General features: G+C 44.3%; 2 protein-coding genes across 4 annotated transcripts in view; one reads left to right on the top strand and one right to left on the bottom strand.

Moving 5' to 3' along the window:
• The first annotated feature begins 87 nt into the window (after positions 1–87).
• LOC105701197 (apolipoprotein D) lies at positions 88–3,349 on the top strand. Its single transcript, XM_012427728.2, has 4 exons — positions 88–316; positions 2,454–2,682; positions 2,786–2,957; positions 3,063–3,349. Exons 1-4 carry the CDS (start codon positions 164–166, stop codon positions 3,217–3,219), a joined length of 711 nt encoding a protein of 236 aa, XP_012283151.1. The 5' UTR covers positions 88–163; the 3' UTR covers positions 3,220–3,349.
• A 149-nt stretch (positions 3,350–3,498) lies between these two features.
• LOC105701196 (peripheral plasma membrane protein CASK) overlaps positions 3,499–17,233 on the bottom strand; it is a 236,047-nt gene continuing 222,312 nt past the window's right edge. For all 3 annotated transcript variants that reach the window (XM_012427725.1, XM_012427726.1, XM_012427727.1), the window contains 5 exons: positions 11,395–11,514; positions 10,593–10,709; positions 10,374–10,481; positions 10,055–10,230; positions 3,499–9,681 (listed from right to left, as the gene is read on the bottom strand). In XM_012427725.1, coding sequence (XP_012283148.1) covers positions 9,502–9,681; positions 10,055–10,230; positions 10,374–10,481; positions 10,593–10,709; positions 11,395–11,514 — 701 coding nt within the window. In that variant the 3' untranslated portion in view covers positions 3,499–9,501. The remainder of the gene's footprint in view (positions 9,682–10,054; positions 10,231–10,373; positions 10,482–10,592; positions 10,710–11,394; positions 11,515–17,233) is intronic.

The raw sequence follows: 17,233 nt of genomic DNA, 5'->3' as shown, positions 1-17,233 counted from the left end.
TGATAGAGGCCACCCCCTCTCAAACGGAGAGTCGACGGCATGCTCGTTCTTCGCTGTTCCAGAGTTCCTCCGTAGTCGAGCCTGGAACTTCAACCTGAACTCGTAGCACCGCTGTCGCTACCAGTGCGTGCAGTTACGCACTTTTCCTCGGCCTCCCGGCATAATGTTCTTCGCTGACAAGTGTTCCCGCTGTTTATATTTAGTCCTCTTCATTTTAGTTGCCTTTTTGACGGACACCGGTGGCACATGGAAGCGCCGAGAGGACAAAACTAAGTGTCCCAAAGTCAAGGGTATAAGGAACTTCGACATATCCGAAGTAATTACACACATTATCACACGTTATCTGCAAATCTATCTAATATCGTTACGACTTTGACAATGAACGTATTGAAGTTAAGCGTTAAAGGAAATTTTGCCTGATCCAACCGAGGATTTTAAAGTACTTTTGCTATCTTAAAAGATTAAATATCGCGGGGGAAGTTATATTTTATGGATTAAATGAGAAAGCTGATAATATTGTTTGGAGTTCTCGGTGACTTGTCATGGGTAGATAAGAAATTGAGAAGGTCTTTGATGAAATTCATTTGGAATTTGGCTTCTGTGTTTATGATATTTCATGTGTATTATTTATGTGCGCGTATGGGGTATATATGGTGGGATCAGTAGGGACGAGGGACCATTTGTTGCCATTTATAACGTTTAATCAGCAAATAATTGATCTTAAACTATACGTTGTGGTTGGTGCACATATAATGGAGTTTAATTACGGGTATTACCCGATGAAAATGTCTGCCTGCACCTTCTTTGTGCCGTATAGAGGATAGAACGGACTCATAATTGATAGCGATGTGTCCTACGGATGTAGGAACCGGATAAGACTCGGTGGCGTTAATTTGTTGTAAAGGATACGATATAAGTGATACGAATGATAACGTAAACTCGCAATTATATATTCAAAATGTGTGAACTATTCTCGGATAATGTTTAATCATAATGGGATTAAGTTAAATTGGGGGCAGAATTTCTAATAACGCTTTTTTACTTGAGTTTATTGTACAGAGTGTTCTAAATTCTGTTCTGAATGTTCCTTCGGATCGATTGAAATTATACGGATTTTGGTGAAGGCTGAATTCCGACTGCAAATTGGAGGCATTCGACAGGCAGAAGCCTTCTTTATAATCAGTTTATTTAAAAAAAAACCGGACCTGTTTTCACCGTGTTCTTTTCTGAGCGTTCTTCTGACCCTTTGAATCGCTCAGAGTTGTTATGGACTGTTCCAAACAACTACATCTGGTAGAACCGCTTTCGAAGCTTTCAAAATCGCTTGTATTAGTTCACCCTGGAGCAATCGATAAGTATTCCACACCGTAATTGATCGGGAAGAAACACTATGCTTATAACAATTTATTACAGTCTTGCGTATAGCCGATAATCAGTTGGCAGGATGATGGAAATAAGAAACACCGCAATACATATTTTAAAACACATTGTCTCGTGAAATGGATATGCCCCGTCAATTTGCATACATGTTTTTACGCTATTCAAAAACATGTCGCTTGAAATAAAATTTAGCGGAAGACACTGGAATTTCTACGAAGTTGACATGAAATAAGGATGCAGTTATTTTGGAGCGGTTATTCTAGCCAATGTTTTGCCCTTGATTTGTAATAAATTATTGTCCAATATTTTAAAAATCGAAGAGAATGTCCCGATATATAATGTGACACGCGTATAATATAAGGCGAGGACAATATCGGTTTTTAAATCAGGCTCATGTTGCGCAAAGTTTATCCAATGTCTCCATGATACTATTGCGGGTGAATAACGATGTGGACCACGTTTAAAAATATCACAGACTGAACGCGAAGAGCTTGTCGTTCGCCTTTTGTAGGGATAGTTGGCTCAAGGTCTGCAACAAAGGGTCGTCAAACGTCGAAGGCGCACTCAGAAATGATGAAAGAAATACGATGCAATTTCTTTCCTCGGTACAGCAATATTATATTACCTAACATCTCCTGTTAAGCCATCTAGACATTGATATATACCATTTTTCTTCGGTAAAGAAGATGGGTCGAGACTTTCCTAAAACAAGAAATAAATCTACAAATTGCCGACGTCTATTCTCACGTTATCACTTATGATATTTTTCTTTTAAAGCCATTTTATTTTGAGGAAAAAGACTCCTTGGTTCTATCGGCGCTCAATGGGCCGCGGTTTTGCAGGGAAGTTAATTTTGGCCGTTTCTCGTCCTTGGTTTCTGGAAGTCCGATGCGTAGTGCGGTACTATGCATCCTCTAAGAAGACTAGCACGTAGATGCACGAGATTCATGGCAGATATCTTTTTTTTTTAAATCAACTTCATTTTCAGGACAAGGATTCCCTGGTTCTATCGGCGCTCGATGGGCCGCAGATGTACGGGAAAGTTAATTTTGGCCGGTTTTTTTTGTTCGCAGTTTCTGGGAGCATGGTACATAGTGCAGTACTATGCATCGTCCGAGGAAGCCCTGGCTTACAGATGTATGAGGGCCGAGCTTTCGGTGTCGTCGGAAAAAGCCGAGGTCACGATGAACTTCACCTACAGTTTTACGGACGACCCCATAAACGAGCAGTTGGTCGGCAACATCACATGGAAAGTACCATCCGCGGTGGCCCCTGCCCATTGGATCCACGCTGAATATCCCTGTGAGTATGTGGATCGTGCGACGAGGGCCTTTAGAGCATGCCTTTTTGCATCCAAGATGCGCAGTCCCGCTACATAACGTGACTCCTCTTCTCGTAAACGCAGACGAAGGAGTGTACAACACGTACGTGCTAGACTCGGACTATAAATCATGGGCGTTGCTGATGCATTGCGCGGAAAAGAGCAAGAGCCCTCGGTACTTGTCCAGCTTCATAATGAGCCGAGAGCCCAGCCTCGGCATCAACGTCATCTCCTACCTCCGAGAAAAGCTCCCGAGGTGAGGCCGGCGATCAATGCCGAAGATTGCGTATCGCTCCTATTATTTTACCTTACTCCTGCGCGTGTTTGCGAGCCGTAAGACGTATCCTTTGATGTCCCGCAGGTACGACATCGACCTGGAGTACATGTTCCCGATGGAGCAGAAGAACTGCACCATGCTGGACCCAGAGGCTGCCCTGCTCCTTCCGCCTTCCGTAGCCATCAGGAGACCACCGGTTGGGAGGAGACATCCTTTGAAGAGGAAACATCGGAGGACGTAGTATTGATATTTGTACAACATTTGTATAATACCGTTGCGTGCCCTTTTAAAGATTATATTTAAGTCCGAGGATTACGAGCGCGGTGGACCGGGTGGAAGGATTAACTTTGATGGAGAAGTAGCATTTTATGGAGGTATTAGCAGATCCTTATAAAGTGGATGTTGTTAGAAGCTATGATATTAGTATTTATAAATTGTGATAGGCGACGTTTCCATTTTTATGAACGGCGACGACCAAAGCTTTTAACCTCCTGGCGCGACGAATTGATACAACCTATGATACTTTGGGCTAGTTTTATTAATTCAATTAACAACATGTTATAATACTCTTCATTCCTCTCATTAATAATTACATAATTATAATGAACTGTTATTGTTTCCTTTAGACCCGTCGTCTTTCGAAGCCTTAGCTTAACTCATCCAGTATTTTGGAGTCGCGTGCGTTCGACAGCACTAAAAGATCGTCGTTAATTACTGATCATCGTCCATCGTTAAATCGTCGTCACTATCGTCGTTTACCATCGTCGCGAGCATCATTTTCGCAATCATACGTATGCATCACTCACATCGCATTCGAATTACTTAGTCACTGGATATGGCAGCTACAACTTATAAGAAACGTTACAAAATCACTTATGGTTCCCTTTTTTGCGCTTGCGATGGTTACCACTCAGACACACTGCACACGCACCCGTACGCACCTGTTAATTACACCGGCGGGCTCACACTTCTAGAATTAAACTAGCGATCGTTCATTCATTCTTTCTCAATGATTTATGTCTCAACGCCTCTACGCCTTGCGGTTTTCGCTCGGAATGATGTATGCATTTCGTAAGTACGCTATTTCATTAATTCCACGAGGAATTGAAGAAATACGAGTGCGTACGTATTTAAAAAGAAAGAGAAACTGATAACTTCGAGTGATACATAGCCAGTAAAATGCAAATTAATTTAATTTCAATGACTAGGATCTAGCTCTATAACGATAACGTTACACTAAGAGCATCGTGGAATGTAAGGCAAGTGCAGGGTGATTGGTTAATGTCCATTGTGGTGCACAAGTGGTCCGGAAATAAATGCATGACTTGTGCACTTAAATATCAAGAGGGAAGAGATCGGAAGCGTATTCTATTAGGTTTAACTTATGTCATTAATGACGTTTGTTATCAAGGAAGAAACAGGCGCCTTTTCATACTAAATTATTGAGATCATTCCACATTGATCGAGATTCAATGATACTTCTAGTCGGATGTTTTGAAATCCCGGAAATGTGGCACACTGCTCGTACGATATCTTGAAATCATTATCACAGCTGTGAGTGCAACTACGTAAATGTTAACGATAATGGTCGAATGCTTCGGTGAATTAATTATTCCTGAATTTTTAAACCGAAATGGAGAATTTGTACTGAAAAGAGACACACGTTCCTACATGACGGTCAATACTAAAATTACATATATCGTTTTGAAAAATGTACAACATATCTCACATGAAATACTCGACTTTATACCACAAATGCAACTGCCGAGTGCTGTATTTATTGCTAGACCGAAATGCATTCAATGAAACGTCAAAAATAAGCCGAAACAGAAAGCAAGAGAAGGAGACAACACTTTGCACTACAAAAATAATCGATTTAATGCAGATTATTATTAAATGAGAAAGAAACTCGGTACGGTTAATAGTATGAATAAGAGTATTTTTTCTCTGGTTTACCGTACATCTCAGAGTAAAAAAGGTTAATGTACTATTTAACCGTGAAATGGCTTCGCTGTTTATATTTTTCAAGTCATTACGAGTACTACACAGTCTTGCAGACTGATAACGCTCTTCGATGGGAAAGCCTTCCGCGCGTGGGAAGCTAATCGGTATCACTTCTCCATGAATTTTGAAAATCTGACGAAAGATTCAGGCAAAGTCTCTCCCCTTCCCTTTCCCAGGTGAAAATAAATTCCGAGCAAAAATCGCAATTGCGGGTCGCGAAACGAATGACTGGTGCGTAACGTAAGAGGCGGTTCCTCACGTGCACGCACTCACCCCCCCGTCATCCCTCCGGGTCATGCGCACTTTAAATGTCTATTAGTCTTTCTAGTGATTCGGTATTAATTAGTTACACAATTAATTAATTACCTACTCGTTAAATCTGCGTTAATGGTAATTTTAATATAGCTGATAGACTATCTATTCACTCGAGTTACGTTATAAATAACTAGATAACCGCTCGCGCGCTTCCTCTTCGTCGTTCGATTATGCGTTTGTACGAAGGTACGCGAAACGGATTAATCTAGGGGTGTATCCGTGGTATGTATCTCCCCTCTCTCTTGGGTCTTGTAATTTGCGCGTGCGAGCCTACGTGTGGATGTATCGAAGCGTGTAAAATTGACCGAACTGTCGGACCGCGCCAGTGATCGGGCTTATGCTCGACTAGAAGAGAAATTAACGATACATGCTCAAGGGAAGCGGAAGTGGGGATCTCGGGGATCGAGACCCGGCAAAGGAAGAGGTCGCGACTCGAAGCGGCCTGAACGATTGCAAAATGCAGCCCAGGAATGTTTCCCCGTTTCCTCGGGCAATGCCGACACGCGCGACGATTTCATATATCCAACTCGGCTCGGTACTTCGAGGAGCTGAACGATACGACGAGACGGAACGACCGTGCGGTAGTTGGCCGAAAACGCGGAATTACGCCTACGGATCTTACGACGCACCCTTTAATTGACAGACCATCCTAGAAGCATGTCATTATGTAAGCGCATTTCGGTTACAATTCATGATGTTAGATCAGCAGTGCCGCGATCTTGCTGGAAAAGGATTGCTTCGAACTTTTTTATCGAGATGACCACTTGGCAGGTTTTTCTATGAGCCACACAATATCGGGGCAAAATGTTAATATCGAATTATCAATGCAGTTTGTTAAATTATGTTAAGGTACTTCTAAAGAAATTGTAGCGCGAGTTCAGTGCTCGGCCGTGAAGATATATATATTTTTATTTTAATTAAGTGCATTGAGGGTTTGCATTATTTGAATGATAAAAAAATGTAGGTAAACTGATCACGCCTTTTGAAGAAATGGAAACGTCTGTCAATTAAAGAGTTAAGGGTAGGTACAAGAGGTATACATCTCCCTATTGAAATCCAGGTTAGCAAGACATTGTAACGGGAGGAATAAACTGATAATGTTCAAGTGACTCTTTCTAGATAAGTATTCTAGAGAGACATGACCTGGAATCATTTTAAGACAAATGTTTTTCCTCAAGTGGCTTGGCAAAGACATTCGGTTTCGATCCTAAATTCAATTCAATGGCCATTTAGAAATCTCAATATTTATCTTTCTTTTCATTAACGTCAATCCGAGATGTAAATCTCGAACACATCTAATTTCCTCGTTTCGCCCCTCTGAAAATCATGTCTCGCGCATTATCGTTACCACCTTAGCCATTAATACAGATTTTCAATAACAATTCGGTAGCGGAAGAATATATCGCTTTGCACTTGGTGTACTAGAGCCGGGTATACTAGATCGGTTTATTCAATAAATATATTAAACATATGAAGAGCAATAATCTGACAATAAGATCAAACACGTATTACGATAAGAAGAAAGATATCGCCATTTTTCTGTATTTTGTGCAGATGAACTCATATCCTAGCAGGCAGCATCTTATATTCGGTGTACTTGGTTATATCGCGAATGGAGCACCCTCGTAGAAAATCGTCATTACAAGAGACTCACAAAGAAACCAACGATTAGATTTCGAGTAATAAAGGTTAACATGAAAAAGTATACAAGTAATGATGTTTGGCCTTAATTTGTTTAAAAATCTCCCTTAGAGTTTAGGAGGATTTAACAAGGTCACTTTATGCAGAATTGTTAAGACTAGCATTTTGTGATACGTAATAACAGAAAGTGGGATACAAATTGATCGAAGCGTTAATAATTTCATTTGCACCCCTAAAAACCGAAAGAGGTTTGCACGTTTCAATAGGGAGGCATGTACCCGATCGCTTAAATCGCGAGATAACGATTTCTAGCTGATAGGCGCGCGACGAAGGTACTAAGATCGGTATAACAGCTGTGCCGAGAAATTGGTACCAAGTCGAAACGAAAGACTTGGTCTCAAAGACATTGCCGATTTCAGCTCTACCGGCGTATAATTATTGCGGTGGATTCCTTGGCTATCGGACGAATTTCCTAATCTCCTTAATAGCATAAGTACAATAGAGGCAACTAGAGGTTACAGATAGTCAATTAAGAGATTCCTTTTTTCCACGCCATACTCGCGCAAATCCTCGGTAGTCGCTTGCGCTTCCCGACAACGTGTCGTTCTTACACTGTTAAAGTATACATAAAATTACACAAGGAACGCCAAGCGCTATTGAAAAGTGGCATAGTAAGATAACATATTAAAAATGACCATTCCATTAAAAAAGTTAGGAATGAAATCCTCCAATACTCGCGGAAAGTCTTGTAAGAATGGATGAAGAAGTTGCGACAGGTTTTAATACAATATCTTTTTTTTTCCCAAAATTTTAAGTAAAGCATCGCTACTCGTGAATGTAATTCGCAGCATAATTGTTTCCCGTTCGCGTAATTTAAGAGCTCTGAAATAAATGACACTCGACGAGGGGGTCCATTACTCCTCGTGCAATTAAGGGGTCATTCGTTGTGTAATTTTGCCTGCATTTTTGACAGTGTAGCATGAGCCCGCGGCCGCACACGCCGAGGCGGTTCGTGTTAATTTCGAGCGCAATTTAAAAAGTTTACAGCTCGTTCGGATGTAAACGAGGCGCGGAAGCGAGGGTCGAGTAACCGAGCGATCGCTCCGGAATTCTCTAGGAGCTCGCAAGGACGATCGACGGGACGTAAAGCGAAAATCGCGAATCGGTCGTCGAGAGTCGCGACGATAACGCCAGGGTTATCCCCGTAGCGGATCGGAGTACCTCCTGCAAGAGTAAGCCCGTAGCGCTCAAAATAGGTAATCTCAAAACACCCGACTTCGACCTATGAGTACATATGAAAAACTGGCGTCAGACCATCCGGAGCGCACTCCACTACATGAGGAGAGAGACAGCGATACGGCTATGCTCGTTAGTGCGAGAAGGAGTGCGCATCCGGCCTGCCAGTTCCTAGTTCCACCCGAGGACACTCGACGCAATTCCGTTTGACCGTGCTTCGTTCTTCGCTAAAACGAAACGACTCGCTCGATTGCAGCTTCGATCGGTCGCCGCATCGCCGATGGATATAGGAGTTCCATCCCCTTCCGTTTCTGTCCCACGGACCGACCGATGCAGGGATGCGGGAGATCTCGATCGAGGTCGAGTCGAAGTCGAGACTCCGATCGTTCCAACCTCGAGCATCGAATCCGACGAGTCGACCCGAACCCCCTGGATATTAATCGCATGGATCTTCAAGAAGTCCGTCCAGGCCCATCTTGCGGCGTTAGAAATAAATGCCAGAAGAGGTACGTCAGTCATACATAACAACCACATGTACATATCCATAAATAATCTCCTACAGGTCCATCCTTTTACAAAACTCGGCACGCTACCCGATGTACCTCGTGTACCCGACAGGAGCACGCCCAATCCGATCGAGCACTCTCGCGAATACGTGACCATGTCTGAAGATCCCGAGCGTGTCCTCGACACAGCCGAGGCAGCCGACCCGGAATCGAGCTCTCTTCGACAGACGTCTCGAGACCCGGTGTACGGTTCCTAGGTAACGTTAAGCAACTCGACGGAACGGTCCCCGGCAACGAGGTGCCGTTCCCGCTCCCCCGGATCCCTGATCGTCCCCGATCGTGCTTGCCGGGGCATGCGTCGAGACGCTTCCTGGAGCGTGCCCCGGGGTACGCAAGGCACGCAGGAACACGAGCTGGACACGCACCGGGGTAAGTACCCGGAAAGAGGCACGCCGAGCATCTTACAAGAGGTACTCCCCGGTCGATCACCGGCGCTTCGGCGTCCCCGAGTTTGGTCTTCGATCCCTCGAAGCGCCGGCAGATCGACTGCACCACGCTTGGTCCGATCCTGATATATGTCGGCATATATCGGTGGTAGTTAACGGTACGATGAACACGCGGCCACGGTGTTATCACTCGAGTCCTCTTGCTGGTGGGTCCGCTCGACTGGCTTGACATCCTCCGGTGACCGGCTCGGCCTCGCCGACCGATGATCGGCGATCCCGATCGATCGCTGCCAGGTGGGTCCCTAGGGATCACGGCCTACCTCGGGACGAGCCGTTGCACTCCGAAGTCACGATGTGGCTTGGCGAGGTCCGCTGTCAGTAGACCCAGGACACGGGGACCCACTGCGGTGTTGTGTGCACTCGCTCGATCGCCGCCTCCAGCTGCGCGATCGTCTCCTCGATCTCGTTGTTCACGATCGTCAGGTCGAAGAAGTGCCCGTAGGCCTGCTTCAGCATGTCCGATTCCTTCGCCAGCCGCTCCAGGCTCCCGTCGTACTGGAATGAGGAATTGTGCATCTCTTTCAGTCTCGATTACAAGGCGAGGAAGCCCGCCATGAGGCGGATCGGTATATCGGGGAACGAGTTCCTTGCACAGGGCGGGACTGAATTCGTTCGCATCGTTTGCAAATAATGACAATGAGGTCGAAAAGTCTTGTACTTTTTTTTTTCTCATGACATTGATTTTTGTCGGCTTGAATTACGTTGGCTTTCGGAATACCGAGTTGGGTCTCTGGGAAACAAAGTCTAACGTCGATTTTAATATGATACGTCTCGACAGGTATGATTTCATCGCCGTTTAAAAATTCATCCAAGGGGTTGGAAGCCGATGTAGAGGCTGACGAAGTGTTTAAACCGGTGTTGTACTTACGTCGGCGAAATTTTGAAGTACAGGCGCCGCGATGAAGACGACGTAAGGCGCAAATTCCGCAGTGCGCAGGACCTTCAGGGCCTGAGGCTCCACGTCCAGGATGGCCATCCTACCCTCTTCGTGGATCTTCCGAATTGTCTCCAGCTTCGTACCGTACATGGCATCCTCGTGGGTTCCTGCACCACGGAGAGATTTAAGCTTATCAAAATGAAGGGTAATGAATTCACTTCGATTTAGCCATTGAAATTTTATTGAATTTTGTCTTATGTTTGCAGGGGGAGATTTATCCTGAAAGTTCGGGAATAAAATCCCTGCTTACCGTATTCCAAGTACTCGTTAGCAGCGATGTCTGCCATCATCTCGTCGTGCGATACGAAGTAATAATTGCGCCCGTTTTCTTCGTCGTTTCGCGAAGGCCTCGTTGTATCTAAGGAGAGGTTATCGATCGTTACGAGGATAAGTTGATCCGTAACGAGTCGGAAGTAAGTGGCGAGCGAACATGGGGCGTTTTAAAGAACGTCCACTTGACGGTACTCACGTGGAATGGGGTAGGCGTACTTGTCGGGGTGCTTGGCGATAATCGTATTCTTAATATGGCGCCGGCCCACGCCGTGAGCTCCCAGCAGCACCAGAGTTTTACGTTGGAAGGCGGGATCTGTGAAAATATTCCCTCCCTTTAATCCCACGCTCGTAACGCGCAAGAAGAAGATTGAATAAATTATTTCCAAACGTGGGGGAAAAAAAAAAGAAAAAAAAAAAGAAAATGATTGGCTCACTCAACAGCCCGGCGAACATCGATTTGCTTGTACCAGACAAAGGTTTTGCAATCGGCACGAGGTGTCCGTGTTATAATCGTGAATTTCTGCGCGGATCACTTGAATCGAATGCAAACATTCGGACGAAAATACTGATAATGACCCCGTGTTGCGTTTATTAATGAAAAGCCGATAATGGCTGGCAGGAGTAGGAGTCTAAAAATGGGCAGACACTTTCAGCAGTGGAAACCCATTATAAAATCTGTTCACAGCAGTATATTTTAATGTTATTTACAGAGTCTAGGTCGAAATATCACGTTTCAATTAATCACGGCGGTATTTAATCCCACTTTAAGTCAACAACGGTTGATCCAATTACTTTTGGAAAGCGGTCTCCAAGTAAATTATGACCCATGCGGCGAGAGGAGTTTTCGAAAACAGTTTTCGAGGGGAATAAACGTGGGATTTCGTAGCAAGGGATGAGAATTCAATCCCAGAAAAATCTTCGGCTCGAATGCGCGATGTGAGATGGGGAGTTTACGTGGGCCGACATTGATGCATCGCAGCTCTTCGAGTCATACTCACATGGGAGCTTCACGACTTCCTCGTAGGTGACCAGATCCAGCTGGTCGAAGACTGCATTATGCTTCGCGAGATACTTATCCTTGTACTGCTTCTTCTTCCGGCCGAATATTGAGCAATTTACTGGAATCAAAAGGGACCCATTAGCGAGGGATTTGATCGAGCCAGTGAATCGCAATCTCTCGCAATAATCGAGCGCGGAGTTTTTATCGTCTCTACCGGAAATTAAGCTCAGGCGACAGAAACAGCATTTGCCTATATCGATTCTTTCCCCGCAATACCGGGCACCACGTGTTCGCGATTTCAATAGGAATTCGATGATAATCGAGACGCGCTAAATCGATCCCGTCCATATTTCGCGCCGCAAAGATCTGCAAATGTCGCCGCAACATTTGCGCTACACAGGGAACAAGTGCTCAAGATTACACAAGAAATAGTGGGCAAAATAGAACGACGTGTCGTATGCATTGAATTTTTGATTCGATTGCAGTCCACGGAGAAAAATCAAATTTACTGCGAAGTCCAAGAGCTAGAGCGTTAAGCGAAAAGCACAGGCCCTTTAGAAATATTTATNTTATATTTATATATTCGGCTTTCATGCACGCTTTCCGCAGCGTAACATTCGGCTCTACTTTAGTTAAATAATAACTTTTATCGTAAACTGTAATTAAAATCAAAGTAGACGAGATATTTAGGTGAAAAGGAAGTACATAATTAGGACGTAACTGATCGTGTATTATAGAACAAGCATAAGTATTTGTATACGTTGTAACATGTTTCGTACATGGCGTGTGCTTCACAGGACGCAAAAATTGAGATCGTTTATCGGAGCATGAGCCATTGTTAAATTTGAAGTACAAGTATTCCGATTGGATATTCTGGATGTTTTTTATTGAGACAGAACAAAGCTAAAAGCAGAAGGTTAGCGTCAAGCGTGTTCTAAGGGCTTGTTTCCCAGTTTTTCGAATGTGTAATTCAAGGAGCAATAAATAAGCTTCATCAATTAGTGTACTTACTTCTTATGGAACAAACTAGTATTATTCCCTTTTTTTTTTTAATGTATAACTTTTAAAGGCATAGGGATGAAAAACTGGTATTTCGATTTTAATATGCCTAAGTGACGAATACCTAAGAGACCAAATTACTATATTTAGTGTTGAAAAGTTTTTCATTATCCTTCCCTATATTTGGTGCCTTTTAACATCTCATTGATGATTATGACTGAAAACCGTGTACCGGCGTAATTCATGAACAATTTAAGAAGTAAAAATATGGATCGGTAAAAAGATGCCTCCTAAATCTTGGGAAGGAAAACCAAGTCTAAAATCTAAACCCCCAATACCGATCAGAGTATCTCGCAATCTGGAGCGCAACAATGTGTGACGTTAAATCTCTGATTTAAAGTGCCCATTATTTTTTGTGTGGATGTCGTAAATTTCGCCTCCACAGGTGTGGTATTAAACGGTCGTTTAATCCTGAATACCCCTCGCAGGTAGCACGTTAGTCGTGTCATTTAATAGTTATTTAGTACAGGGCAAAGCTGCAGTACCGAGAAGGCCGACAACGATCGGCGGCCCAGAAATCGGGGGAGTGATCTACTTTGTCGGGATAACCAGAGTCAGAAAGCGTGTCACTGCTAGGTGATAACAAACCGCAATTCCGTCAGCTAAGATTTGAAAAAGCCATTCAAGAGGATCGGGACTTTCGTCGAGAGATGTTCCAGCAGGTCACAGGATCGTGAACGGAGCAGAGGACATTAATGCGTGACGACGTGTAACGCTGTAGGGGTGTGATAATTATGCACCTCGTGAAGGGGTCAAGAGTGATCGTGCCAAGCAAGCATAAATTAGGGACTCAACAGAACCATGCATTTCCGTCCTCGGCCTGGAATCGCATCGGCTCGCATAATTCCCTCCTAATTTATACGTATAATCGGCAGCGGGTTTAAATCGAGTCCTCATCTCGGATCATTTGGCCTTTCCTAGCGTCCATTATTCAGCTCCAGAGATGACCGGCAAAATGAACGCTAAGACGCCGGGAGGGAACCTTGAGGAGGGACCAAATTTATCATTTTAGGGATTCGACGGCGGAATACGCTATCCGGATGCGAGCCCGCAATGCGGAATGTGCCCCGAGTGGAGTGCACCCGAAGACGTGGCTTCTGAGAGCCAATGGCCGAACTTGCAGGTGATTTCCTATCCTTCTTATGCACTTTAGACGCGCGTCAACGGGAAGAAGATGGCGCTCCTCTTGTCATTGCTGCGCAGGTCCGCCGGCTCAAAAAAAGGCTGTTTCTCGCTTTACACTGTTTGCTTTGATCATTCCTCCGGACTCGGATTATCGCGATTTTGGAACCTTCCGAGACACAACTTCGCGATACAATATTAATATCTTCGTATAAAAATCAATAAAAGAAAAAAAAAAATCGGAACATCCTTCCTGCATCTTTATGGAATAAGAACCGCTCTTTTGAACTCGATGCTCTTCTCCCTTCTCACTGAATGTCTAAAAACTATATTCGTATGAATTAATACGTTGTGAACAAAAGTGACCGAATTTGATGTCACGGAGGGCACGGCTGGAATTGCTTTACTTTGCGTAGATTTTTTTTTTATGGGTGTGTGCTGCTATTTCGATCAACCACGATTGATAGGGGGGGACAACGTCATGGACGATGCAACTTCCAGCGGAATAAAAAAGGTCTGACTCGTCCGTAGGGATGATCAAGGCACATGTCCCCCTGAAGAAAGGATGCGAGAGTGCAAGCGTTGCTTCTTCGACGTATACTCTGTACAACATGCTGCTAAACGGTCCTACTGTGACTCTACGTGTCTAGCTGCAGGCAGAGTCGTACCTGTCGAGCCGTCGCAGCCTTCGGCGTGAGAAGAACATCCTCCTTCCCCTTCAGCATCTAGCCCGCACAACATACAACAATAACGTCACTGTAGCTAATAGGGAATCGTGCGTCGACTCTCATCGCTTGGCCCATTCTTCGGCCCGTCTCGTTTCGGGACGTCCACGGGATGTTCAAGGGACGTTTGCGGAACGTTTAATGGACGTTTACAGGGTGTTTACGGGACGTTCTCGGAACGTTCACTAGAGTTTCACGGAACGTTTTCGGAACGCCTCGGAGCTCTCCTAAGAGGGACCATTCAAGGATTTCCCGCCGCGACAAGGTCCTCAGGGTGGAGGCGCCGGTGTCCCGCAGAGAGTTTGGAAAAACAGGGACCAGAGGGAATTCCTGAAGACGGGTCTTTAAGAGAGCGGAAGAGATAAAGAAATAGTGCGAGAAATATGGAGATAGAGGGAGGAGAGAGGGAGAGCTCTCCTCGAAATTCGAGGCGCTCTTGACCTAGTAGGGATACCCTTTGCTGAATATTTTACTTCGGCTCTTCGCGGGATTTAACAATGGCCCGATGCGGGGGAGTTATTCCGCGTTTAAGAATCACCGGAAGAAGCCCACCGTTAACTAGAAAATGCCCCAGGGTGCCTCCTTGCTGGACCTCTGCAGATCTCTTCAAGCGCATTGGGAATCTACGAGTCGGCCGAGATCTCTACACGGCGGTGACTCTCGATAGGGTGGCTTATCGGCGACTTTGTGTTCTGTACTTTTAATATCTCACGGAAGTTAAATTATGATAACGCTATCACGCCTTATTTTCAATCCGGGTATGTCAAAATTAGATCCGCATGAAATGCCCGGTGCAGCCTGAACATTGCACTGCATAAATTTCCCGCTCGACACCTGTTAATTCGGTTTAAAGTACGGTACGGAAAATTAACAATTTTCGGTGATTAAAGCTCACTAAAACTGTTTGGCGTTGGGTTACGTGATTGATAATTCAGGGGAATTTCGCTACATTTCTGGCCTGGGAATTACGGTATTAATTATTAATCCCCTCGTCGATCGGAAAATACCCTAGGGCCTTTCAAGAATTTCGCAAAACTCTTGACACTTTGGGAATTCATGAAGCTTTACCTCGTCTGGATAAATAACAAATGTTCATAACGGCATGTTATCGGCTACTGGGTACTTTAGAGATTACCGAGCAGTATCCGATCATATTCGTGCTCAAAAGTTGTCGGATGTTATTTGGGCCGTTGTTAACTAAATCCCCCAGGCTGCCCTAATGGATTTCCGCAGAACTTTTGGAATACCCTGAAGCGTAATAGAAATTTTCAAGCCCGTCCTGTCGGCACGACAAACTTTTAATAGCAAAATTTATCACTGTATGAATGCTTAAATTGCAAGCTATAAACCTCGTAAGCACGTCTTTATCGCTGCCTGTGTCGATTCGTTACCATAATCTCTGCTCACCAGGGAATATATCCTGTATTTATACCCTAAACTGTTATGAATATCGAAGTACCAAAAACATTTTGCAACATTTTCAATGAAATGTACATATCACAACACGTTGCGCTATGTCCTCCATATGCAGTATCCTATTTTTAAAATAGCGAATACTTTTCGATTTAACGAAAAGTACTGACTAGTTGCAATGGTGCCTATTAGAATTTCGATCAGGGCATTTAATTACAATTCATACTAATTAGAATTCTTAAGCCTTTGTTTCGCAGACCCCCTTCAGCGTATTTGCGACGAAAGCTTTTCTCCACTAGATGTATCACAGGGAATTGTGCGCATCTGCGTGCATTGAACTTGTGCAACGAGCACCGCGTGTACATACGTACGCAATTGTGCGAGGTAACGAGGCCACGGTAATACGCTCGGTGACACACGTACGTACACGCATGTTCGCATTCATTGTTGGCAATGGGCGAGAGCAATACTTCGTGCGTGTGCTCTAGGTACAACTCTGATTGCCGATCGACGTGTCTCGTGAATTATTACAACGGCATATCGCAATGAGATCGCGGGGCACGTAAGCTCGCCGGATTGCATAGCCGTGTGTAATGTAAATCAGCAGACTTTGGCTATTGCCATTCGAATCGGTATTCCCTTCGATCGTGTCTGCCTTAGAGTCGATAGGGATATGGAATTCTCCCATTATCGAGGCATCGGGTCAGCATACATATTCCTGACCCCTTCCATAAACGGAGGCAAAATAATTCCCTCGATGAAATACTGCTAACAAAAATCTATGAAATAACAAATGGACCTCCGTTGAATTCAGGACAAAGCGAACGGAGAAATAATGATGGATCCTCTCATAAAAGTTACATCCATATTTATAAAAGATATCTCTAATTAATTTCGTACAGGAAAAACGAGCAGAGGGTGAATACTTCCTGTTACTTCAATTTTTAACAAGGCAGCTGAGCAAGTTCTGAGGTGCATAAAGTCAAGCAAACTGGGATAATTGTAAGAATTGAACGTAAGCGCAGGAGGTCCACGTGGTCCTGAGTCCAACACGGACATCTTCATTTTGTCATAGCTCGAATTTTTTAAAAACATGAGAAAATGGACGTATCGAAGTACACGACTAGTGCAATTGACTGGTACTTCCGAGAGTAGTGCCGAAAATTCCGACGGATATGTTATATCCGGAGATATGTCGGGAATTCCTGGGAAAATCGAGTGCGACCGATCGAGAGGGATTTTTAGAATGCCGAGAGAGTGGAAAGTAGAAACGACGGCGAGCAGAAAATGTTTTAATTGCAATTTCATTGGGGGGAACTCGCAGCGGCAAGCCGGTGGGCGTTTGATTAAAAAGTTTCGGGCTTGACGATGCATCGGCTTTCCCGCGTTGCGGAACCCTCGAACAATAACGACGTGCCACCGCGCGAAAGAGGTTATATATTAACGTGCAATTGCACTAATGAGGCGCATTGGTTGTCCGGATAAAAAAAAAAACCGATGAATTCTGCGGTCGAATCG

This window comes from Orussus abietinus, unplaced genomic scaffold, assembly GCF_000612105.2.
Source record: "Orussus abietinus isolate OABI.00-Male unplaced genomic scaffold, Oabi_2.0 scaffold28, whole genome shotgun sequence".
NCBI lineage: Eukaryota > Metazoa > Arthropoda > Insecta > Hymenoptera > Orussidae > Orussus > Orussus abietinus.
This window is presented reverse-complemented; position numbering and strand designations above follow the sequence as displayed.

What these genes read in the sequence shown, in the direction of transcription:
- LOC105701197 (XM_012427728.2), top strand. Translation starts at nt 164, where the DNA reads ATGTTCTTCGCTGACAAGTGTTCCCGCTGTTTATATTTAGTCCTCTTC. An exon ending in GGAACTTCGACATATCCGAA is followed by an intron (nt 317 to 2,453) that starts GTAATTACACAC and finishes TTTTGTTCGCAG; the next exon opens with TTTCTGGGAGCATGGTACAT. An exon ending in CTCCGAGAAAAGCTCCCGAG is followed by an intron (nt 2,958 to 3,062) that starts GTGAGGCCGGCG and finishes GATGTCCCGCAG; the next exon opens with GTACGACATCGACCTGGAGT.